The sequence below is a fragment of the Podospora bellae-mahoneyi genome (genome assembly GCF_035222275.1).
Source record: "Podospora bellae-mahoneyi strain CBS 112042 chromosome 1 map unlocalized CBS112042p_1.2, whole genome shotgun sequence".
Lineage (NCBI taxonomy): Eukaryota > Fungi > Ascomycota > Sordariomycetes > Sordariales > Podosporaceae > Podospora > Podospora bellae-mahoneyi.
The window spans coordinates 38,706-62,731 of NW_026946360.1; the positions used below are offsets into that span (position 1 = coordinate 38,706).

At 51.0% G+C, this 24,026-nt stretch overlaps 8 protein-coding genes across 8 annotated transcripts; 4 read left to right on the forward strand and 4 right to left on the reverse strand.

Annotated features, from left to right (window-relative positions):
- Positions 1 to 825: 825 nt before the first annotated feature.
- On the reverse strand, positions 826 to 1,308 carry QC761_0024680 (uncharacterized protein; the record flags this gene model as incomplete). Its single annotated transcript, XM_062872136.1, has 2 exons — positions 826 to 832; positions 875 to 1,308. 2 exons carry the CDS (start codon positions 1,306 to 1,308, stop codon positions 826 to 828), a joined length of 441 nt encoding a protein of 146 aa, XP_062735967.1.
- A 3,067-nt stretch (positions 1,309 to 4,375) lies between these two features.
- On the reverse strand, positions 4,376 to 5,149 carry XYN2_2 (Endo-1,4-beta-xylanase 2; the record flags this gene model as incomplete). The annotated part of the gene is made up of 2 exons (XM_062872137.1): positions 4,376 to 4,917; positions 5,026 to 5,149. 2 exons carry the CDS (start codon positions 5,147 to 5,149, stop codon positions 4,376 to 4,378), a joined length of 666 nt encoding a protein of 221 aa, XP_062735968.1.
- Positions 5,150 to 7,873: 2,724 nt separating this feature from the next.
- QC761_0024700 (uncharacterized protein) lies at positions 7,874 to 9,197 on the forward strand (the record flags this gene model as incomplete). The annotated part of the gene is made up of 2 exons (XM_062872138.1): positions 7,874 to 8,344; positions 8,424 to 9,197. The coding sequence occupies 2 exons, from the start codon at positions 7,874 to 7,876 to the stop codon at positions 9,195 to 9,197; spliced, it is 1,245 nt and encodes a 414-aa protein (XP_062735969.1).
- A 223-nt stretch (positions 9,198 to 9,420) lies between these two features.
- Positions 9,421 to 11,106, reverse strand: QC761_0024710 (uncharacterized protein; the record flags this gene model as incomplete). Its single annotated transcript, XM_062872139.1, has 1 exon — positions 9,421 to 11,106. One exon carries the CDS (start codon positions 11,104 to 11,106, stop codon positions 9,421 to 9,423), a length of 1,686 nt encoding a protein of 561 aa, XP_062735970.1.
- Positions 11,107 to 11,817: 711 nt separating this feature from the next.
- QC761_0024720 (uncharacterized protein) lies at positions 11,818 to 13,146 on the forward strand (the record flags this gene model as incomplete). Its single annotated transcript, XM_062872140.1, has 4 exons — positions 11,818 to 11,958; positions 12,018 to 12,419; positions 12,483 to 12,762; positions 12,821 to 13,146. Exons 1-4 carry the CDS (start codon positions 11,914 to 11,916, stop codon positions 13,144 to 13,146), a joined length of 1,053 nt encoding a protein of 350 aa, XP_062735971.1. The 5' UTR covers positions 11,818 to 11,913.
- Positions 13,147 to 13,568: 422 nt separating this feature from the next.
- On the reverse strand, positions 13,569 to 18,473 carry QC761_0024730 (NRPS protein; the record flags this gene model as incomplete). The annotated part of the gene is made up of 2 exons (XM_062872141.1): positions 13,569 to 13,715; positions 13,782 to 18,473. The coding sequence occupies 2 exons, from the start codon at positions 18,471 to 18,473 to the stop codon at positions 13,569 to 13,571; spliced, it is 4,839 nt and encodes a 1,612-aa protein (XP_062735972.1).
- A 606-nt stretch (positions 18,474 to 19,079) lies between these two features.
- Positions 19,080 to 21,303, forward strand: QC761_0024740 (uncharacterized protein; the record flags this gene model as incomplete). Its single annotated transcript, XM_062872142.1, has 4 exons — positions 19,080 to 19,146; positions 19,353 to 19,477; positions 19,533 to 21,218; positions 21,274 to 21,303. 4 exons carry the CDS (start codon positions 19,080 to 19,082, stop codon positions 21,301 to 21,303), a joined length of 1,908 nt encoding a protein of 635 aa, XP_062735973.1.
- Positions 21,304 to 21,777: 474 nt separating this feature from the next.
- Positions 21,778 to 23,994, forward strand: QC761_0024750 (putative NRPS-like protein biosynthetic cluster). Its single transcript, XM_062872143.1, has 5 exons — positions 21,778 to 22,342; positions 22,398 to 22,701; positions 22,758 to 23,140; positions 23,204 to 23,536; positions 23,599 to 23,994. The coding sequence occupies exons 1-5, from the start codon at positions 21,949 to 21,951 to the stop codon at positions 23,922 to 23,924; spliced, it is 1,740 nt and encodes a 579-aa protein (XP_062735974.1). The 5' UTR covers positions 21,778 to 21,948; the 3' UTR covers positions 23,925 to 23,994.
- Positions 23,995 to 24,026: the final 32 nt, after the last annotated feature.

Consider the following 24,026-nt stretch of genomic DNA (forward strand, 5'->3'; position numbering starts at 1 on the left):
CTAGGTACCATCCGGGAATGAGCTTCATCAACTTACCAAACAAAACAAATCTCTGCCGATTCTGTGATGAATATATCAAATGTGAAATGTTTTGCTTCTGCGCCAATCCTGGCATAGCATTCTTATGATGATATAGACACCCATCAACGTGGCCTTGGGCTCATGATCATCCATCTACCTATATAAATCACCACATCGTTGTTCTTACACCACTGACACTGCCCATCCTCCAACCTCACTTCCACATCCAGCCCTGGACCACACAGGGCCCTCCCATCATGGTAGCCCTTTCCTCCATCCTCTCCGCCTCCTCGCCATTTCAACCACTCTGGTCCATGCCCTCCCATGCACCACCCCACAAACCTCAGCCAATATGAATCTCGTCCAAGCCCGTCAAATCTCCAACCCCTCCCCTGGCTGCGGTAAACCCCCTTTCTCCTCCGGCGTCCGCAGCATAACCGTCAACGGTCGCCAAAGACAATTCATCGTCCGCATCCCCAACAACTACAGCCCCAACGCCGGGGAGGGGGAGCGGGATACATATCAAGACTAACTATAACGGGTGCAAGAGTGGGTATCCGGTGACGTGGATTCCTTTTCATGGGGGCCATTGGCCGGGGGCGGTTGATAATGGTCCCGAGAGCGGTGCTAGGTCTTGGGTTCCGGGGGAGATTTAGGAGTTTCTTTACTCAGCCGCAGCTTGCGAACTAGGTAGAAGGGTGGGTTGATGCCGGTGGTGAGTACTCATTCGAAAACATACTCCCTTGTTACCCCATCTTGAAAATAGGAAACGCTGTTGCTTCCTCCTTTGTAGAAGCTTATCCTTCAGTATCTTCCTCCAACTGTTAATGCTGGCGCAATTATAAGTCCGTACGCTGCTTCAAAACCCTTCCCATCTCCGGACAGACCCGATGTATTGTCCGCTTGCTCTTTCTGCAGCGTAATAAGGAGTACCTGAAGGTTCTTATACCGAGTTGGCGGATTATTCTCAAAGTCGTCATTGGAGCTCGGCATTCGGTACTGATCGAAAGTGATATGCCCAATCCTATCTTCGTCATCCTCCCACTCTTCGTCGCGTAACCCAAGCACGCGAAGTGTGTAGCAGGGCATGTCCTGGGCAGACGCATACCCGCTTTTCCAGAACCGGTGGGGAATAGCGACCTCTTTGGTGAGGCCCTCCAGCTTCAGAGATGAACAGTTTGGAAGCGGTCGACCGAACTGGGCACACTCCGGCCAAGCTTGAATTTCGAAGCGATCGTGCGTCTTGATCATACCTGCCTCCTGTGGGCCTCCGTACTTGAAGGGCATGTCACACCACCATCAAAAGCCATCCAGGTCCAGCTCGGAAGCTCAGCCAGTTTCTCAGACCGTGGATCAGCTCCGTATTTAGTGTGCCAGAGAAGATCCATGTGAGCTGTGGAACGGAATAGGCCCAGTGCGTAGTCTTGCAGGCTAGAGTCATGGCGAGTGAATTTCTCTCTAACGGCGTGAATGGCCAGAGGTTTATCCTCCACCAATGTCAACCGGCGTGATGAAAACCACTGGATAATGGTTCCCCAACGCCAAATCTTTGCTGATGAATTCGGATCACCAGGAGAAAGTCTTTGTATGTATTGCTTCTGCCGATCAGACATCTCCCGCAACTCAAGCATTTCTTCTAGGTAGACGCCTTCAAGATAATGCATTGGACCAGGATCCCCGCATGACCAAAATGCTTCACGTCAGACCCAGTACGGTTGCAGACATGTGTATATGAGCAATCGTGGAGATAGAACTGTCTCTTGGAATGTCCAGCCTCTTGTATGCAGGGGCTCCCGGTCTTGGAACCAGAAGGAGAGTTGTCGATTTCTTTCGACCAGAAGCTCTGAAACCCTGCCCGGCGTGCTTTGACAAGTATCAACTCACTTTCCCCTGGAAAAAGCAAAGGCACCTCGAAGAAGTCAGACTCGCGATATTCGGTAAATAGACGTTCGAGGAAGCCCTCAGCACAGTAACTAGCGTTAGAAGCCGATAGCGTTAGATATGCATTCGCGTAAATCGCCCCCATTCGAGCGATCTAATGGTTTCTATCGCTATCGTTGTCCTGGATAATATAAAGTGCGTTGACCTATAGGAACTAAACTCTAAGCTCTTTTAGAACCGAGACTACGTTTTAGATTGTCTTTGGGAGTAATTGTAAAGAAATTCGACTTTCGTTATCGGTGGTGGTTGCGACTATTGATTTCTTTTAGGTACTAGCTTCGGCCGGGCCACCCCAACAGTAGCTGAATGCATTGTATCGCTTTGCGCCTGCAGGTCGAGACCGGCATAATCCGTATATCGGGAAAAGATATCTGCACTTAAGACGGAGAGAAGGCGTCTAGGCATGTCGGAGGCGTTATCTGTGACATCTCTGCATGATGTATGGTTGCCGTCGCAACGTTGTATCCAACGTTTGAGGATAGAGAAAGTCGTAGTTAGATCAACAGGCCGCGGAAGCGCGACCACATGCGCTGCGGCAGACGTTCCTGTACCAAAGAACTTCGTAGGTGATGTAAGGCTCAAGGGAAACAATACAATCATACTAAAGTCTGCGGCAAGGGTTACGTAATGGATGGTGGTGGCGGTGTAAGGATACACATATAGCGAGAGCCAAATTTTTAGACTGTATAAAGTCTCTGAATCATTCTGGGCTCCTTCCAGCAGGCTATCTTCTTCAGATCGCCGCCTTAGGTCCGGGTCTGCCCATGCAGGAGGGCGATAACCGCCGCGAGACCCGCGGTTGTGTGCCATGCGCAGCTCGACTTCCTTCGGCAATAGTATTCCGTAAGCCTTCTCCGCTCTGTCGATCAATCCTTGGATCTGGATGCACATTGTACAAGACGACTGGCGGAGGTGATCTCTCGTGCATTTGGAGAAATTGTGACTTTAATAGAAAATCCGGTTATTTCGTAAAGGCTTATCAAATTTTATATCAATTTTATTAGTATAATCCTTAGATATATACTATTTATATTTCTACTAACCTGGCTAACCAGTAATTCCTTAACGACTGGTTTACTTTATACGACGTTTTTAGTAGTCCTTGGTGGACTCGGACCTGGGTCTACCAAGAGTTCATCTTATCTTCCAATATTTATCTCCTGTATAGCCGATCCTCTATCCTGTGGAAACGACTGTCCGAGGTGCTCCCTACCCTGCAGAAATATAGCTACTTTCCTTACTTTGGACCTGCTATAACGGAGCGATAAGCTTAAGTGGCTGATATAAATAATATTATTAACTTTTTCGTGATCAGTAAACTGCGATTTGACCGGGTTGGGCCGTTCGACTTGATGGATCTGCTGTCTCAGTCTCGGCATCTGCAGAGTAGCGATGGCCGCGACAGGATCTATGCTTTTCTTGGTCTTGTCCGTGAGGATTACGGTATACTGCCGGATTACTCTCCTGAAAATACTATGGAAAAGCTTTTGGTGGATATTGTAACTCGGGTCGTTTTGCAAGACAGGACGTTAGATATTCTGTCGGATGTATGTAGGGTGAGAGGTAAACTGTCTTCTTTACTTCCTTCTTGGGTCCCAGACTGGATCATAAAGGCCTGCGTCTGCCTTTTACCGAGGACAATTCGGGATAATAATGATTAGTCTGCCCCGATTTTCCTTCGAACTGTTGATACTGGAAGGCTAGAAGTTTAAGGGTTTTATATTGGAGTGCCTCGAAAGGGAAAGATTGGGTGGTTTGTTCCTAGCCGATAAGATATATTTCGTTAGTAGGAAGGTCGCGATAAACTATGGGATATTGTCGGAGCTCCGGGTCCGTTTGTTTTGTATTATGCTGGGGACGAGTACCGGCTTTTTAAGGAGGCTCGAGGCGCACCATCTGGATACGCTAGTGTGGAAAATCTCATCAAGCTGGAAGGCCTGTAGATGTAAACTGTGGTCCTTTTATAATTCCTTGTCTCTTTAGATATCGTTTCTGTTCGAACTTTCCTAGAGCCGCAGATGGAGGGCAGGGGTTACCTTGAGAGGGCCCTGGGAAGTGCGGCGGATTGAGTTTGGGGTCCGGGTGTGAGAGAAGACGTGCCTTCTTGTTCCTGCACGCTCCTGCTGCGCTACCAGCAAGAGTGGCAAGGTAGGTATTATAGGTACCTAGGCAGTCACTCTTGTCCTGCTTCACTGCAAATCCTCTCGCACCATACGGTACCCAATTGGGGTGCGTTTATGGAAGTCGCGTTGCTATTGTAAAATTTGCATTTTGACACGAAATGTCCAGCAATTTTTATCACAGAAAGCTTGACTGCGACATTTTTCTTGTATGTACTATCTCGGGGCTAGTTACATGAGGTTGATTTCCTTTTACGTAATTTGCTTTTCCCTTCTGATATCCTTTCTATAATTTAGTTATTGTCTCTCCTCGAGTTAGGCTTATTGGGACAGGGAACCCCCTCTATACTAACCTCCTTTACCGTGATTGCAGAAGAACTACTGTTTCCATAACCTTCGGTAGCCAAGATTATGTAATCGTGAGTGCCCAACTTGAGGTTACTTTTCTCCCAAGCAGTAAAGTGATTGGCTACAGTGATGGTACCTCCTACGCGATGATTCCTGCGAACCGACCAGAACTGATAGAAGGTGGCACGCCCAACGATCGAAGGCTGGTTCACTCTCTGCGTGCGGTAGATGTCGTAATCACTGCCGTCGCTGTTGACGGTGCCGAGGCGCGAAGTCCCGCTGCTGGGGTTATACGAGCCGAAGCTTTCGGCGATGTAGTACTCGATTAGGCTATTCTTGGTCCATCCGTATAGCGCGAGGTACGAGTTGACGTTCCTGCCGGACCACGTCCCGTTGTATTGGACAACCTTGGGACCGCCGGGGTTCCAACCTTTTCCGCCGACCCAGTTGCGGACGTTTGTCCAGGTGGCCGTGTAAGTCCCGTTGACTTAGTTGCGGTAGTCGACGCTGCCGCGGCCGTCAGACCAGTACGAGTAAAAATACCCGCTGTGGAAGCCGTTGCTTTCGGGGTCGCCTCTGGCGGTTGCAGGGACACGACGGTCTTCTCCGTGAAGTTTGGAGCCCAGGTCTACTGATCTGCCGAAGAGTTGTTCATCTAGGGGCACGGCTGCCGCTAGGGTTGCGGCGAGGCCAGTGAGGAAGAGGGAGAAATGCATCATGATAGCTGTGAACAAAAGTTGTGATGCAGAAGCTGTGTTCCTGATCTGGTGGCCCGAGGGATGGACGAAGGAAGTGTTTATACCCATTAAGGCGGTTTGGGCTACCGGCATTTGCCTTGCATAAGGAAGCTCCCGGTCACACGACACCAATACATTTAGATGATGCAAGTCCGGATATACTGAAATGGTGAGAAAACACACAAAACAACCACAACACCACAAAAATACCCTCAACAGGGCTCTGAATGAACACACCTGCGTGGCAGTGGCTCGCTCGCAGGCCGCACTTCACGTAGGACAAACAAAAGACTCTGTGGGCTCGCAGACCACACAGTAAGCACCGGATTGGCCTGATCAGAGGGCCAGAACTGCCTGCACGCATGCAAGGCACAAAATACGAAGAAAATAAAAGTCGATGCTCTGTCTAAAATAGAATGTCCGAAGCAGACCGTTTATATACATGACCCCTGAACCCCCGAATCCTCAGAGAGCCCCACTTCCTTACTCATACCCTCAGGCCTGTGGCCGCACCCCAAACCAATACAACGTCGGGCTTTTATCCTCGCGGCTAAAGCCAAAAATATGTCTATGGTAAAGACATATGTACGCGCTAGCTGTGATGATTTGCTTAATATATAGCTTTTGATGCTATTCGCTTTGACAGTCTAGCAGCTAAGGGATAATTCCTATTGATGCGGCTGACGGCAACTCGGACGTGCGGACGTTCCAGCTTTTATTATGAATCAGATAGTGACTGAAGAAATAAATATTAAAGACAAAACTCTAAATGAATGAAACTACCCTAGGGAGGTTACCTGTGTCAAACTCAGGAATAATGTAGGCCCCCTTCAATGCTAGTTACTACCTAAAACAGGCAGCGAAAAAGAGAAAAAGAAAATGGAAGGTTAAGGAGTAGAATTTCTTGAAATGAATAAGAGAGAGTAAGAGGCATATATCAACACATAACGAATCTAAAATATAGAAGGTATTAAACCGGTTCTTAATAGAAACGTTTGATAGCTAGAACCCTAGCACTTTATATGGGACACTACCTTCATGCGCTGTTTACTTAATAGTATTACGACTTTAGTAACTTAAGATAGTATTTATTATCTTAAACTATCGCTAATTGAGTAGACCTATCTTTCGCTTTGTTACTAAGTTCTTACTTAATTTTTATCTGTAAATTTTCAAAAATAGCTTGTGCATGTTGTAGATGATATATATAAACGCCCGGAGGTGGTCCGTAAGTACCTAAAAAATCCCGGCAAATTTCAGGGATCAGTAATACCTACTTGCCTAGAGTGAGGTAATACCAACATAAGCGAAATTGACTGCTACTGTGAATTGTCCATAATATGCGGTTGTTAAAAGGATGATTTAGCGCTCTCCATGGGAATGTGTCTTAGATGTCGGGAGGTCCAATGAGGCTCGGTTGGGGCTCTTATCGACTGAACAAATCAAGACTGCTGTAAATTTGAATATGGGATTATGCGTGGTGAATTATGGCCTACTATAGAAAGAGTTGACGAAGTATTCCAAAGTAGTATGGTTACCGAGATCAACGTTAAGGATTTAATAAAGTATCTAGCGTGCTGCTCGGCTGTGATAGTCGATGTGCGGGGCGAACCTTGAACCGTCAGACCCGGTACACATGCAAGCAGCGTGAAGTAATATAATTTGTAAAGTATACGCACAAAGTCGTCTTGGTCTCTCGGATCTAATTGAGTGGGGATAACGCTCAGATACTTCCTGATAAGGCCCCATTCTGAATGGATCAATATCCTGCACGATGCGGCTAGTACGAGAAACTATGAAATATTGCTGCACCTGGGCTTGGCATGGCATGAGAGGCGCTGTCTGCCGTGATCCTTCTGTTCTTCAACGCAGCCCTATGTTTTACACCACTTATAGCATCTATCACGGACAAGATCAAGGTAGCCTGCGACATGGTCGAGGAGTGGGGTTGAACTTGAATAACAAGGGCACAGGCTAAGCTTTCTTCGGGAGGCGTTTTGCGAGCTTCCTTTCCGCCCGCTATGATCGGAGTTGAGGTAGTAGCGTGGGAGGCAAGGTGAGGAGCTCAATGTTGGTTGCGAGATAGCATCACATACGACATCTCAGCACTAGCTTATGCATGAACGAAACGGATACGCTTCCTGACGCTTTGTGCTTATACATGACATCACCTTCCTAGTTTGCACTCTCACCGCCGGAAAAGCGTCGCATTTGGTTGGCCGCCCTATGTGTTGTGCGATGAGGGGCGATATCGCAAGTAATATGGAAGGATTATGGTCGAAACACACAGTGCGCGCCACGCCTCGAGAACCCTAACCCTGATTGGGTGCCACAATACGGTGATGGCCCCACATCATCTGGGCAATGATGCAGAACCGAGGGTCCTCGGACTCGAGGCATTGACGGGTAGTTATGCTGCTGGGAGACTCGGTGGCTATTGTCAGTTCTTTGAGAAGCAAAGTGAAAATGGAACATGAGGGGTTGTTGTGTGCCTCACTTCGCACTGTCTGCTTTGTAATCGTGACCAGCAGGGTCCCGCCGTTCCATGTGTAACATCAACCTGGGTGGAAGCACGCCTCACGGGTGCATGCCGGCGGGAGAAGGCTCGCGTTGCCAGTTTCGAGCAGCTACTTAATAAAGGCGCCACACTGCCACGTCCCCTTCTTGCGCCCAACCTGCGCAGTACAACGCAAATACCGACACACAATGTCCCCAAACCGCAACGCTCGCACTTCGCGCAAAGGAGAGATCCCGCGCAATTTCATCCGCAATTGGCACAGCTCAGGATCTCGTGGTGCAACTCCGTTGGTTCGCCGACCGATCACTGCCTGCCAGAGCTGCCGTGCAGCCAAGGTCAAGTGCGACGGGCGGCAAGAATGCAACCGTTGCACCAACCGCGGCATCGTCTGTAGATATGTAAATACCGAGCCCGCCGAACCCTTTCAACGAAGCGGCCGTCAACCCTCAACGGATGCTGTGGCACCACAAACCGGCCCCAAGACAGTGTCACCCAAGACGACGTCACTTAACTTTGAAGCCATGGACGCAACAGACCACTCCCCCTTAGACACAATGACCTACCCGCCTATGCTCGACATCATGACCGACTGGACATCCGACACAATTCCACCGTCATTCGATGACTTTGACTGGCAAGCAATAGATCCTAGTCTAAATGTAGGTTTTGAACCGGAAGTGGAAAGGCCACCAAGGCCTACCCCGAAATCGGTAGCAGATGCTAACGCTGGCAACCCAGACCACTTCATCTGAGCTGGACACCATCTTTCACTCCCCGCTCGTTTCCCCGCCGTTAGATCCGGATTTGTCATATGCCGCACATTCGTTTGAAGTAGGCAGCAACCGTGCGAGTACGACCACGACGGCAGTCTCTTCCTCTATGAGCACTACTACTGCTACGAATATCACCAAGGCCACAAGTGTCACAAGCACCGCCAGCGCCTCGTCACTTAGTCCAAGTCAGCTTTTCACGTCGCCCAACTGCGCGTGCCGGGAAGGATTGGCAGCTCTCGTTCCCAGGCTCAAAAGCACCATTCGGGAGAAGCAGCTCGACGAAGTCATCAAAGTCACCGGGGATGTAATGAGGGGTTGCCAGGAGATTGTCGACTGCGCCGCCTGTCAGCTCACCTGCACAGACCTGATCTGCATGATGTCGGTATTCCAGCAGACAGATTCATGTTTTGACCACATCTCCAGAGCCGAATTAGACGGCTCCATCAAGTTGAATTTTGGCGGGCAGGAGATTCTTATCAACGACCCGAATCTGAGAGCCATGCTCGTCATGGACCTCGTACAACACGCCACAATGGTATTGGACGCCATCAGCACCAAGGGCCAGACGATGCTACGAGCGCTGGGAACGCCATCGCTTCTCGCAAGGGCTAACATCGGTTATCTGGAGACAGTGATTGGTGATTTCAGGATACTTCTTCGTACGGTTGCTGACCAAGCAAATTCCCCTGGATTCTCGCCGAGGAGTCCGTCGCGGACGCTGGAATCGGTCAGTCGCTAGGAGCGGGGTATTAAGGGTCTAGATTGTATATCAAACAGGAACCTGGACGCCGAATCTATGCAAGCTACAATTCAAATTGATACCAATTACCGCACAAGCAAACCTTTTACCTCCCGCACAATATTACCAGGTATCTCACGCTGTACTCTCGACCAAACACAAGCCGTCAGACTCATTCTGCAAACCTACAAACGTCCCCACTCCTCCGCCGACTATTGTGTATTTACGCTGCGCCGATTCCAGCTGTGGTGAATAGCTTCTGCCTCTTCATGAACAAGCTCAACACGGTAACCAACGACCCAGCTGCAATAACAAGGACATACGTCTTGCCAATGGCGCTTACAATGGCACCGAGGACTTGCTTTTGGACCTCTGGGCTCAGGTTCTTGACAAACGTAGCAGTTGTGCCTTCGATAGCAGCTTGAATCTCGGACCGCGACACGTCCGGGAGGATTGCCGCGATTCCATTTTCACTCTCGTTCAGGAAGACGGAATTCGCAATGGCAAGCGCCATGGTGATGCCGAGGAACTGCGCAAGAGTGATGAAACCTACAGCAGGAGGGATATTCTCTGGCTCGACCACCGCTTGCGCCACGGAAAAGGACGCCTGTAGGAACATACCGACACCAAGAGCGATCAAGACGGTGTAGCCGTAAATGGCACTCTCACTCGTGTCCTGAGTGACGGTGTACATGAGAGCGCTTCCAGCTACGGCGAACAGGCCACCGAAGGTGTACCAAGGCATGTAATACCCAAACTTGGCCATCAGAGCGCCGTTGGCGATAATGGTCACCACCATGACCACGATCAGAGGGAGGAGCCGGACTCCTGCTTGGAGCGGACCGTCGTTGCGCGTGAACTGGAAGAAAAGAGGGACGAAGTAGATCGGAACGAAAGCCGAAGCGCCAGATGCCGCGGTGACGCTGAAGAGAATAAGGACGGTTCTCGAACGGAAGAATTGGACTGGAATGATACGGCGACTGAGCGTGGTGAAGATGGTCCAAACTTGCTGGATACCCAGCAGGATGAATAGGACACCCGACGTAACGAAGAGACCGATGATCTGGCCGGAATTCCAGGCATAGGTGACGCCACCCCAGTTGATGGCCAAGACGAAGCACGTCAAGCCGCCCATCAACATGACGGTTCCGACGTAGTCCATCTCGGCGACGCGCTGCTTATAGGGGACACCAGGGCGAGGATCAATGCTGGGCAGCAGCAAGAAGTAGGCGGGTGCGCAAACGGCACCGATGAAAAGGTTGATGTAGAACGCCCACCGCCAGCCAACCGCAGACTCGCTGAAGCCACCTCCGATGACAGGACCAAGAATAATTCCCAGGCCCCAAGTCAGTCCCGTGCTCGAGACATACAATGGGCGCTCAGCCATGGTGGTGGTGACGGCAATCAGACTCATGACACCGACGTACAATCCCGAACCACTAACACCGCAGATGGCACGTCCAGCAATGAGAACATCGATATTGGGCGCAGCACCACAGATAGCGGACCCAACTTCGAACAGGGCAACATTGAAGATGTAGAACCACTTTGAGCTGAACTGGCTGTAGATTCTGCCCCATACCATGTTTGTCGCCGTAGCTCCGAGGAGGAAGGCAACGCTGAGCCATGGGAGCTTCTCGATCGAGTCAAATTCGGTGACGATGACGGGTTGGACGGCAGCGACGATGGTGTTGTCTAGGGCGTAGAGGAAGATGGAGGACAGGACAGCCGACATGGCCAACACCCATTTCCAGCCTGTGACGCGAGGAGGAACTTCTGCCGCAGCCACTTCTGTTCCTTCTTGTTTCTCGTTGTCGTGAAGCTGGGGGTCGGCACTAGTGCCTCTTGATTGCTCGGTGTCATCGCCCTTGGACGAGACGTCGCGTTCGTCTTTCAACGAGGCGGCCATGACGAGTACTAGAGGAGGTGGTCTTTGACGCGTCAGTCAGAAAGAGTCAAAAGCGGTTAGAATCGTTGTCACTCACCTTCTTCAAAATCTCGAGGCTTAATGACCACAGTCTCGGTGGATGGTGCTATGTCGTTGTTGTGACTCAGTATCTCAAGTTGACTTGCGATCTTATCCTGCCAACTTTGAGCATTAAATTTTGGACGAAGGAGCTGGCTGGTAGGATAGGGTTAAAGACACAGATCTGCCCGAAAGGATGGCCGAGAGTGCTTTGTAATCCAATTTTGGACGAAGGAGCTGGTTGTAGTATAGGTTAAAAGACACAGATCTGCCCGAAAAGGATGCCCGAGAGTGCTTTGTAATCCAATCTCTGAAAATGTAGCAAACAAACTACAAAAATTTGACGCCGGAAAAAGAGATGCTCAAAAGTATCGTGTGCCTGAAGGGCTTCATCTCCACCCTCCAGCCAATGGAACAACACCACGGGAGTTGCATGCTTGGTCGATCTTGCCCCACAATTACCCGCGAAGGGTCCATTCTTGCTGACCAAGCCGCAAAACGGTTTCCCTTTTGGGCAATGGAAAGCCCGCTGGAAAGGAAACCATGCCGCTTTGGGAATGAATTTTCCGGCTGATGTAAGACGGTACGTACCGCTTGGTTGACGGCGTTGATGGTGATGATGATTTGTGATAGGGCAAAAGCACCATGAAGGGTGGGTGATTAGGGGGGTTTTCCCATGGCAGTTTAATTTCTGTGCTTTGCTAGCATGTCAAAGACCATTGGTCTCCCTACGGCAACTTGCATAACAACATGGAATATTCCGTCTACTCGCAGGTCAACCCGCAATGGACCAAGGTATGGGAGATCCGGCTTTGCTGTTCCGTTGTGCCTCCTTCTAACGCTATGCATCTCAGTTTGTGGCGTCCCACTCCGAGCTTGGCGATCTGGATCGAGTCGGCATAGTGGAGCGCCGTCGTATCTTTGGCGAGGTCGAGGCAAAGATTCCGCCACGAAAGATACCAGAGGATGTTGCCAACAGTTCCATAACTGTCGACACGTTCAGCATTACTGCCAGAGATGGGTATGAGATACCGGTTCGAAGTTATGTCCCAGGATCTGGCAGCGCCGAGAACAGGCCCGTCCTCATCTACCTGCATGCCGGAGGTTTCTTATTTGGCGACTTGGAGTCTGGTGATCTGAACTGCCGAACCTTGGCTGCAAGACTGAACATTAGCGTCTTGAATGTTGGGTATCGACTTGCTCCTAAGTGGCCATTTCCTCATGGGCTGAATGACAGCTATGATGCCACCGCGTGGGTGAGCCAAACCCTCTTACTCGACGGAAAGCAACTGGAGATTGAAGTCTCTGACTCTCAGTAGGCTGCCGCCAACGCTAAGACCCGCCTCAATGCCTCCCCAACAGCAGGTTTTCTTGTCGGCGGGATCTCCTCGGGTGCCAACTTCGCCGGGGTCATCGCCTACCAGGCACGCGATGCCGGTCTTTCACCTCCCATAACAGGACTTTGGATTTCCATCCCCGTCTGCATCTTGCCACAGGCTTACCATCTCCTCCCTCCCGAACAGAGAGAGCAGTTACTGAGTCTTGAGCAAAATGCTGAGAATCCGCTGTTGACGAAGAAGTCGCTTGCTGACATTCAGGGTGTGTCTGCCTTTTTCCTACAAGCCCGCTGTTGATGATTGGCTGACAACCAGGAAAGCCATCTACGGTTCACCCCCCGAGGATCCACGCATCTCGTTCTTGTTGAATAAAGACCACAACAACCTCCCAAAGAGAGCCTACTTCCAGATCTGCGGCCGGGATCCGCTGCGTGATGAGGCGTTTTTGTGGCAGAAGTTGCTGGAGAAGCATTCAGGGACAAGAAGCAGGGTCCATCTCTACACCGGGATGCCGCATGGGTTCTGGAGGTTCTTGGAGATGAAAGCGAGCCAGGAGTGGTTGGATGATTTACTGGATGGGATCAGATATCTGTGTAGGCCTGATGACAAGGTTAAGGAAACAGATACGATCATAAAAGGGGTGTAATGTAGCATGTAAGCCGTTATAGTATTAAACAAAGTATCATGTTACGTGGGAAGTAAGATGATGGACAGATGAAATGGGGTATAAGTATTAATCTGCTGGGTATTGGTGTAACGGAGGGATGGGATAGTGAGATGATGGGATAATGACGGGAGATACCTTAATCAACATGTGGAAAGCGAGCGGCGAGGAATAGCAATAAACCTTGTGTGGGAGGGCGACGTGTTGAAAGCCTGAAGGGGAAAGAGCTGCGTGAAGCTGTGGGTTAATACCTTCTACAAGAAGGAGAAATTTCGGAAGGATCAATAAGGAAGGAGGTAAGCGGGAAGAAGCGGAGCGGGGAGGATGACTTGGGAAGAACCCATCGAGAAAGGCGGGGAACGTTGCACTTCTGAGAGAATTCTTTTGGGTAGATCTGCCTAATTCTATGCTACTAGAGCCTTCACTCTACCCCAAAAATCCTCAGCTACTTTCGTCATACCATCCTTGTCGAACAACAGCTCATCGAACTCGAATGATGGCTTGAAGGTATCATCATCAGTAATGTGCATGACCCTCACCAACACATCAAACTAATCCGCCATTTGTGTTAGCAAATCACGCGCAGGAAAAAGTCAGAACAGTGACCTAGTACTCACATGCCAAGGATCCCTCGACTTTCTCAGATCGTCATCTACTCTCAGGCTCGACGTTTCGACAGCTGTCGGTCTTCTCTGGAAGTTCACCGCCGTATTGAACAGCTTCTTCGCACCCAGCTCAGTCTCAATAACCTCTCTCACGTTGCTTGAAGTATGAGAACTATCTTCGTCCCGCTGGGACTGCATTCGCTGGGCTAGCCTCGCCAACTGCTCTGGATCCCCGTCACTTAACACGTGGTCGATGTGATATGGGAGGACGTTGATAAGCGGGCCAACAATATCAAATACTCCAGGCACATCTTCATCACGCCCAGAAACGACATACTCAAATGCCACACTACTCGAGTTCGTGTAGGCGCTCAGAGTCTGTGCCCAGGCGGCGTCGAAGATGCTGGCAGGTGTAATGGAGTGTTGGAAGCTGAATGGCTTGAGAGAGGAGGCTTGGATCTCGGGGAGGTAGATGATGGTCTTCTCGGTGCTGTGCAGGGATGGATGTGCTTGTGGATACCCGACCGGGGGAGGCAACAGAGACGGTTTCTGATCACGGAGTACCAAGGCCCAGTGTTCATTGTCCGCGCTAACACGATCTGGGTGATGAGCAGCGACAAAGGCGCCATAGGGTGGAGGCTCATCCGAAACAAGGACGCCCTCTCCATTCTCCTCATATGCGGACAGGAAAGCTTCCTTGATAAGCTTGAGTGACCACCCGTCTATGACCAGGTGATCAAGCTCGATGTGAACAAAGAATCTCTCGCCATGTTGGATGAAGTGGGCTCGATGAGGCAGGAAGCAGTCATCTACTAGTGGTGTTTGGGTGCTGATGAAAGTGGGCTCGGGCTCTTCGGCGGATGCCGAGGATATCGCTATCTCCGGTTCTGCTTTCTTCAATACTGCCTGGACCGGTGGAAGATTGCCACTTGGGTCTTCGAGGAATATGCTGCGCAAGATGGTATGCTTCTGAACCACACGTTTCCATGCTTGGGCAAGTCTCTCAAGTGCCACAGGCTGATTGGCAAGTGAGAAGACTTCCATGCGCCACGACAGTAGGAAAACGGCTGGGTTGAACTTTCTGGCCTTCAGGATCTCTCTCTGGAAGGGCGCGAAAGGATATACATGTTCGATTGTCACTGACGGCTTGTCTTGCAGTCGCGAATGGAGGATGTGGCGGTAGATGGCAGGCAGCGACTCATCATCTCCGACCCATTGGCGAAGCTGGGTGGGCTCTGGTGGCGATATTGGGATCGAGGCTTTATTGCTTTCTTCCACAAGCTCAACAAGATGTCCCAACGTCTTTGTGCTGATGATACTGCGGACTGTGGCCGACAATCCCCATTTCTTCTTGGCTTGCGATGCAATTTGTATGGCAGCAATCGAATCTCCTCCAATCGCAATGAAAGACGTCCCGAGCTCAATATGCTCTTCTGGTACATGCAACACTTCACTCCAAAGTTGACGCAAACTCTCCGCCAACGACCCGGGAACAATAGTGCCTTGCCCCGCCTCGGCGTCGGGATCTTCGACGAGTTCCCGATGAAGGCCATAGTCCATATTCTGGACCCAGGTCTTGATCGACTTTCGGTCTATTTTCCCTGAAATGAGCAGAGGCATTTGCTCCAGCGCCACCCAAATGGTGGGAATCATGTAATCGGGAAGCGACCGAGATAGGCGGACCTTCAGCCTCTCCAGAAGAGGTCGTTCCTCCTTTGACACGACGATATCGATATGATTATGGTTCTTCAAGTTTGACTTGGCCGAGCAGACAATAGCGACGATGTTTCGAGCACAAGGTCCCGCGGTTGGAAGAGCAGCAAGAGCGGCGGTGATCATACCTGTCGCCATAAGCTGATTCTCAATCTCACCCAGCTCGATGCGAAATCCTCTCAACTTGACCTGCGTATCGCGTCGGCCAACAATCTGAAAGGTACCATCAGGGTTGTACCGAGCGAGGTCACCCGACCTGTACAGCATGTCATATCCTGAACCTAGCTCTTTGAGCCAGCTTGGAGCTGGTACCCAGGCAGCATCAGTGAGGGCTTTGTCGCCAAAATACCCTCCGCCAAGAAGTCCTCCGGAAATCACGATCTCACCCACGCATCCGATCGCGCTCAGTTGGTGGTAGTCCTCAGGATTGACAATCCACATACTGGCTCCGATGGCCTTGCCGATATTTCCGGGGTGTGCATCTGTTGATACCCTCAGATTCCCCGAACACCACACGGCTGTCTCAGAGGGACCATAGGCACATGTCAGATCAACTGAGTCGGCCCATCGGGTGACGGTCTCCTTTGTAATGGGTTCGCCGGCGAGAACAATTGTTCTGATAGTTGGCACGTCCATGGGGTGAAGGAGGTTTGCAACCGTGGGGACAACAAGCATCGTGTTGGCATTCAACGCTGTGATGGCCCCGGCTAGGTTGTTCAGTCTGTCTTCTTCGGATGGCACACAGATACAACCGCCATGGGCAAGGGTGGTGAAGAACTCGCCAATGGAAAGATCAAACGTGTGAGCTCCAAACTGGAGCGTTCTCCAATGCGGACCGGCTGCAAATTCCCGGCCATGATGTACAATCGAAGTGCAAATTGCGGAGTGAGGCATGAGAAGGCCTTTCGGTTTGCCTGTGCTACCAGAGGTGAAGAGGAGGTAGGCGATACTGGACGGTACCGAGTTAAACGGTGGGATGGCATCAGCCCTGGGCGCCGGAGGGGGACCATTCAAGGTGATGACATAGCGACACAGTCCATCGAGGACCCTTGCGCCGACATCGGAAGCGAGAGCTACCTCAATGCCAACCCTCTCGACCGATTCTTCGATGCGGCTTCGAGGATGCGCAGGATCGATTGGGACATAGATGCCACCTGCCTTGAAGACTGCCAAGATGGCCACCACTGTCCAGATAGATTTGTCGAAGCACACGCCCACAAAAGTACCCGTGCTCACACCAGCATCCACCAGCTGTGTCGCCAACGAGGAGGAATGCTCGTCCACCTCGAGGTACGTTAGGGAGCCCTCTAATGAACAGACCGCCACTGTGTTGGGCTGCCTCTTGACCTGCTGCTGGAAGAGATGGTGTATCGTTGTCTCCTCTACCGGGGGTGTAAATGCATTCCACCGCCGAATTTGGCGCAGGTCGTGATCACTAAAAGGAGATATAGATGCCAACTTGGCATCTTTGGTGGATCTGCCCAGCTGTTTCAGAACAACCTCAAAATGGTGTACCATGTTTTCGGCTTGTTGAATCGGAACCAATCTTTCATCATGTTGAACTGCCAGCTTCACATTGTTTCCAGCTGACAATGTCAGAGTGATGACAAGCGGGTATGGGTGATGCTCTTTTTTGCCAAGCGCATCGATATACTTGAGACCCAGCGTTTGTGTCGCAGCCCCAATCGCATCGTCGAAACTCATTGGATGAACAACGAACAACGTCTGAAAGTTAACGGCCGTCGTCTCAGTGCCGGCTAAATGCTTTCGTATTCTGGAGATGCCTGCATGCTCAAATGGTATCATCTCAGCGGCCTGAACTCTCACCCGCGACAGGAAAGAGGCGACTGGTTCCTGGGGATCGACATGCAACGCAATCGGAACGAGGTTGATGGTAGGGCCAGTCATCTTGGAGACTCCTGGGACTGTAGCTGTTCGACCGTTGTTGACGGCTCCAAAGCCCACATCTTCGGTGCCGGTATAGTGTGAAAGGAGAATTGCCCAGGCTGCTCGGAGCATCAGAGCTTTTGTAGCGCCATGCAGTGGGCTAAAGTCCAACACGAACGTCCGCTCAAACAGTGATGCCGGGTCAGCATGGAAGTGGGGATCCTGCGGGATAGGCGGGTAAGGTGTTGGATTGAGACCAGACAACGATCTCTTCCAGAAGCTCTGCTCTGACGAGAGGTCCGGGGTGACAGTTGAGGAACGGACGAAAGCCTCAAATGGTTGGCGTTCCACGGTGGGTTCACTGCGAAACCGTCTGGAAACGTCGTCGAGGACTTCGGGAATAGAGGCTCCATCGCAAAGAGCATGATGCACCGTCCACACGAAATGTCGTTGAATATCCCCATCAGGATCTTTGTCCTCCACGACGGTGTAGCGAAAGAACGGGTCGCCTGGGAGCATGGGGCTAGCAGCGTCTCTTTCCAGAAACCACTTCAGGTCAACATCGACGCTATCCCATTGTCCCAGGTCGTTGCTCAACACAACTTGAAGATTGCCAGTCCCGTCCTCAAGTTGGCAGATCCTGGTTCGCAGGACTGGGTTTGCTTGAATGGTATCTTCCCAAGCCTGCCGGAAATGGTTGGGAGCAACATGGTTGTCGAGCTTGAACACGAACTGCCTCATGTACAGCGTCTTCCTATCGTCAAACTCTGCCAAGAGGGACTCCTGCATAGGAGTGCATGGGTACACCTTCTCGATGTCCTGAGCGGCAACGTTGCACTTTTTGGCCAAGATCTCCCTATCCTTGAGGGTGATATGGTCGCCCAAGGGTGACGGCACACCTGAAGCAGCCTCGAGGCCTTCTTCAGTTTGTTCAACAGTCGAATTCACCACACGGGCCACCTCTGCCATGTCAGCCAGCGCGGCATTCAGGAATATCTGTTCCATGGTGAGGTGTATGCCTTGGCGTCTTGCAGCTGTGATTAACCTTTGTGCCAAGACAGAGTCGCCCCCGACCTCGAAGAAAATATCGTCATCACCAAACATGGATGGGTCATCCCGAAGCACCTCGGCCCATATCTCACGCAGTCTTTCCTTCACTGGATCTATTTCCACGATCCATTCTCGATGCCCGACTCTCTTCTCGAACTAAAACGAGACCATGACACCAATTAGCAGTGATTCAAAGTCATCGATTCAAGTAGCATACCTGGCCGATCTGATGTTGAGGATGGTTCCCCTGATCTCCGGGAATGGGTGACTCCAGCATCTTGGAGGCTATCGCAACGGTGTGCATAAGGAAGGCTGCAAGAACATAGAGGTTGTTGGCTGCGGCACATACACATGTACGTTCCTCCAATCCTCACCTATGTTAAACACGCTGAAATACTCTCCTCCCAAAGCCAAATTTGCGACTCATTACGCGTTACAGGCCGTGTCTCCGTCGGAGACTCTTCCCGGTGAGTCAATGAAGGTCGGGGTGGGATTTCCTGATGAAGAAAAGAAATACCGGAAGGATGAGGCCAGAGTATTCTTCTCCCCCCCCCCGAACCGGGCATGATACGGTAGTCAATCCGGCTGAAGCAAACCGAGCTCCGTATTACGGTCGTCCCGGATGTAATGCTGCATGTGTGTGGCGCTGTCAATGTCCAGATGCACAATGGGCTGACTCAGGCGTGGCGAACTTCGGAAACCCTGTTTCCAAATCGGGAGGAAAGAGGTATGGTTCTTTTGAAGAGATGCATATCTCGTTTATAAGTTACCTGGTAATTGACGGGTACCTGTGTATGGAGCAGTTCAGAGTCGCATCAACTGTCGTCCATTTTATCCATCTAGCTGAGCACGATGTAAGCATTGTAATTCGAGATTGAAGATATACCGTGACTAACAACGTGGTATTAATAATCAGGGTCACCAACAACACAGTGAAGAAGTACACCCCATTCCCAGCTTTGCATTTCCCAGAGCGGAAATGGCCCCAGAAAACGTTGACAAAGCCGCCGCGGTGGCTGTCAACCGACCTGAGAGATGGGAATCAGGCCTTGGTACAGGTAAGCTCAAGGCTGTCAATAATCTCCAAGCGTCAGATGCTAACTCTTCTTCCAGCCTATGGATGGTGACGCCAAGCTTCGCTTCTTCCAGCATCTGGTCAAGTTTGGCTACAAGGAAATCGAAGTCTCGTACCCATCAGCCAGCCAGACCGAATTCGATTTCACCAGGCGGCTCATCACCACCGGTGTAATCCCAGATGATGTCTGGATCCAAGTAATGGCTCCCTGCCGCGAGGAGCTGATCAGAACCACCATTGAGGCAGCAAGAGGCGCCAAGAAAGTGATCGTGCACATTCACCTTTCTACATCTGAAGTCTTCCGGGAGGTGGTCTTCAACATGACCGAACAAGAGACCATCGAGCTGGCCGTCCGATGTGCACGGTTGATTCGCAATCTCACCAAAGATTCAGCCGATCCGGAAATGCGGCAGACTGAGTGGACGCTGGAATTCACCCCCGAGAACTTTCAAGATACCTCCCTGGAATTTGCCCTGGAGATCTGTGAGGCAGTGAAGGCAGCCTGGGAACCGACAGAAGAGAACAAGATTATCTTCAACGTGGCAGCGACAGTCGAAGTAGCAATGCCCAATGTGTTTGCAGACCAAATCGAGTACTTCTGCACCCACATATCCGATCGGGAAAAGGTCAGCGTATCGCTGCATAATCACAATGATCGTGGCTGCGCTGTGGCCGCTACAGAAATGGGTCAGCTTGCCGGTGCGGATCGGGTGGAAGGCTGTCTATTTTCCAACGGAGAACGGACAGGCAATGTCGATTTGGTGACTCTCGCGCTGAACCTCTACACTCAGGGGGTGGACCCGGGCATTGACTTTGGCAACCTCAACGAAGTGGTCGACATGGTCGAAGAGCTCACCAAAATTCCGGTCCACTTTCGGGCACCATACGCTGGCAAATACACGTTCTGCACATTTACTGGCACCCACCAAGACGCCATACGCAAGGGCTACAAGTCCAGAGCCCGTTTGGAGGAGAGGTCGGGACCCTCAGCAAAATGGCAAATGCCATATCTTCCCATGGATCCTGCGGACTTGGGGAGGAAGCATGAAGCTATCATTCGCCTCAACTCTCAGAGTGGCAAAGGTGGTATTGGCTGGTTCGTGAATGAGGTCTTCGAGGTCGATATGCCAAGAGGCCTCGAGGTCGCCTTTACGAGGGTGGTCAAGAGCTACTCTGAAGAGAAGGGTGTTGAAATCACACATGATATCATTGAGGAACTTTTCAGGTCTCAGTACATGCTCCCAAAGCCAGAGAGTGTGCAGCTTCTGAGCTGCAATCTGAGAACCGGGAAGACTTGCAGTGCAAGATCCAACGGCGTAAACGGTGTCAACGGGATGAACGGCCACGCCGTCAGTGGCGCGAATGGCGTCAACGATCACCCCAACGGTCACGCCAACGGCAAACCAAAGCCCAACGGAAAGCCTGCTGTACATGAACATACCAAAACGGTACACCTGCAGGCCAATATTGCTATCCAAGGAGTCAGACAAACCATTTCTGGCTCAGGAGATGACATTTTAACAAGCCTGGTGGACGCTGTACGCGGTCTCGGCTTCTGCTTTGACGTGCTCGACTACAAAACGGAGTGGCAGCATCATGAAGGAGCGGGGGAGAATGACGAGTCGACACGGAGAAGCGCCGGCTTCGTCAAGCTGGTGTCAGGGGACAAAACCGCTTGGGGAGTGGGTATTCAGGAAGATTCAATCCTGGCATCATTACATGCAGTAAGTCATGCAGCAAACTCCAACAGCGAAAATACGATCGCTAACAGAAATCAAGATTTTGAGCGCAGCCGCAAAGCTGGAGTAGGGTAACAGGAGACTTCCTGGCCTCAAGGCTGTGGTGCTGTTACGCACTGTGTTGAAAGTGGAGTAAGGAGTCTTGGCGTTGTTTTCTGGCGGCCCCATTTCAAGGGCTCAGGGGCAAGTAAATAAAAGCTAAAAGTCCGGAATACCTGGACTCAATCAATAACCAATTCTTGTTCCCAACGTACAAAAATATTTTTGAGCTGCGTTGCCTTGATGTGGTGAAATTGCCTTTGGCTGTGCCAATCCATTTTGCGCACATGTTTACGTCATTGACGATTTTTGTTGCCAACGCCGTTTCTTGGGCTTCCACATCCACGTTTGGTGATCATGCCATCTGGGCATGTTACGGTGTTATGTTCTAGGTTCCTAAAGAGGTAACACAAAAGCCGTGATGGATTTGCCCCCTGCAAATAACCCTTGCTCCCCGCCCTATTGTTCGGTCAGCTTACGTGCCTAAGCGATGGGACCGATCGAAGGGCGGACACGCTGACAGAGATGGTAAGAAAATGCCGGCTACAGTGCAGCATAGCTTTCGCCATCACAGAGATGCTATGCGGAACGGACGGCTACGCAGGCCTCATATGAATGGAGGTATGTTGACGATGACGAAGCCTCGCCTTTCTGTTCCACGGCAACGCGCATAATTATGGATCAGCTATTCTCAAATACGACCTCTACGATGTTCTCGGAAGACCTTCAGGGTGTCACGTTCAAGGCACCCCCGTCCCCACCGCTGCCGGATTTCAATATTGGCCGACTGCTGGACAGGCAAGCACAGGAATACCCGGAAAGAGTAGCGATTGTGTCTCGATGGCAGAACAGCCGTGTAAACTATCAAGAGCTACACAAAGATTGCCGGGATATTGCAAACAGCCTGCTACATCATGGCGTGCGTCCGGGTGACCATGTGATTGTCCTTGCGGGCAACACCCTCGAGTACGCTAAGCTGTTCTTCGCCACGGGTGCGATAGGTGCCGTATTCTCCATCATCAACCCGACATTTACTACAGAGGAGGTAATGTCTGCGGTGGAGCTTCTTGGTAAGGTTATAAACTAGCTTGCCTAGTTATCCCAGTGATCTAACACAACCCACAGAGCCCACCGTTATTTTCGTCGCCGACAGGATCGGGTATCGCAAGAATAGTGGGCTTCTCGCAGAGCTCACGCAGCTCAAGGCGCAGAGTCCGCTCATTGTCCGGTTGCCGGCTGTTACAGCGGTTGAGACTATAGCTCAAGGGGTTGTTCCATGGGATGAATTTCTCCAGCGTGGCTCAAGCCATAGTCAAGAAGACGGCCTGCTGGCCCAGTATTGGGCAAAATCGGACCCGAATGACACATTTTGCGTGCAATTTACGAGTGGAACCACTGGTCCGAGAAAGGCGGCGATGTTATCACACCGGTAGGCAGATGCGCAACAGGGATCCGAGGAGTCTCAAACAGTTAACGCGAGAACAGGAACCTGATCAGCAACGCCTGGCTGGTGGGAAATCGGCTCGGATACACACCGGACGACTCTACCTGCTGCCTGGCGCCGCTATTTCACTGTTTTGCACTGATCTGTGGCATCATTGCACCTATCATGTATGGCGGCGCAGCTGTGATCCCGTCGGATGTCTTCCTCGCAGGCGCGAGCCTTGAGGCGCTTTCGGAAGAGAGGTGCACGGTGATCCACGGCGTGGCCACCATGTTTCAAGCCTTGCTGGACCATCCGGATGCTGCGAAATATGCACCTAACTTTCGTCTGCGGACTGGCATTGTGGCAGGTTCAACCCTCTCACGTAGTTGGATCAAGCGTCTCGATGAAGAGTTTGGGTTTACTGGACTTGCTTACGGTTACGGTATGGACATCCCCCCGGCCCGAGAAAACGCAAATGGTGAGTTTGAACTGACATCAAGAGTAGGCATGACGGAGTTGTCCTGCATGGTATTTTTGACGGACCCGTCACGGGTGTCACTGCTTGACGATCACACTTCTGTGGGCACTCTGTTGCCGCACAGTTATGCTCGGGTTGTCGACAGCGAATTGAATGTGCTCCCTGCCGGTGTCCCTGGCGAGCTGCTCATTTTCGGATACCTTGTCTTCAAAGGATACTACAAGAACCAAGCGAAGACGGATCAAGCTTTGGTCCGTGATGCACAGGGTCGGGCTTGGTTGCGAACGGGCGATCTTGTGTCTATAAACGCAGCAGGTCGGTGCACTATCAGGGGAAGAGTCAAGGATATGATTAAACGAGGTAGGCCTGGGTTACGCCATCAACTTCATGATGTAAATTTTACTGACAAAAAGACTACCCAGGCGGAGAGAACATCTTCCCAGCAGATGTCGAGGCAGCTCTGGAGAAACATCCTGGTATTGCTGCGGCTGCTTGCATTGGCATTCCCGATGAGTACTGGGGTGAAATTGTGGGCGTGTTTGTCAAGCGTGAGTCTGGAAGCAAACTTGGCGAAAGAGAGCTCAAGCTTTGGCTCCGAAACAAGGTTGCTCCTCATAAGATGCCAGAACGGTTCTTTTGGCTCGGAGATGGAGGTGGCATCCCGGACGAGTTGCCTTTCAATCACACAGGCAAGCTGATGAAAGGTGAACTGCGTGACATTGCCACGGCATTGGCAAAGGAAAAGTGATGTCTTGGCGGTGTAGAGCTTGAAATAGAATATCAGTTATTTGATAAATACAGTTTGTTAATCCGATCATGTAGACCCCATGAAGTTGTGGGAGTTTCGTTG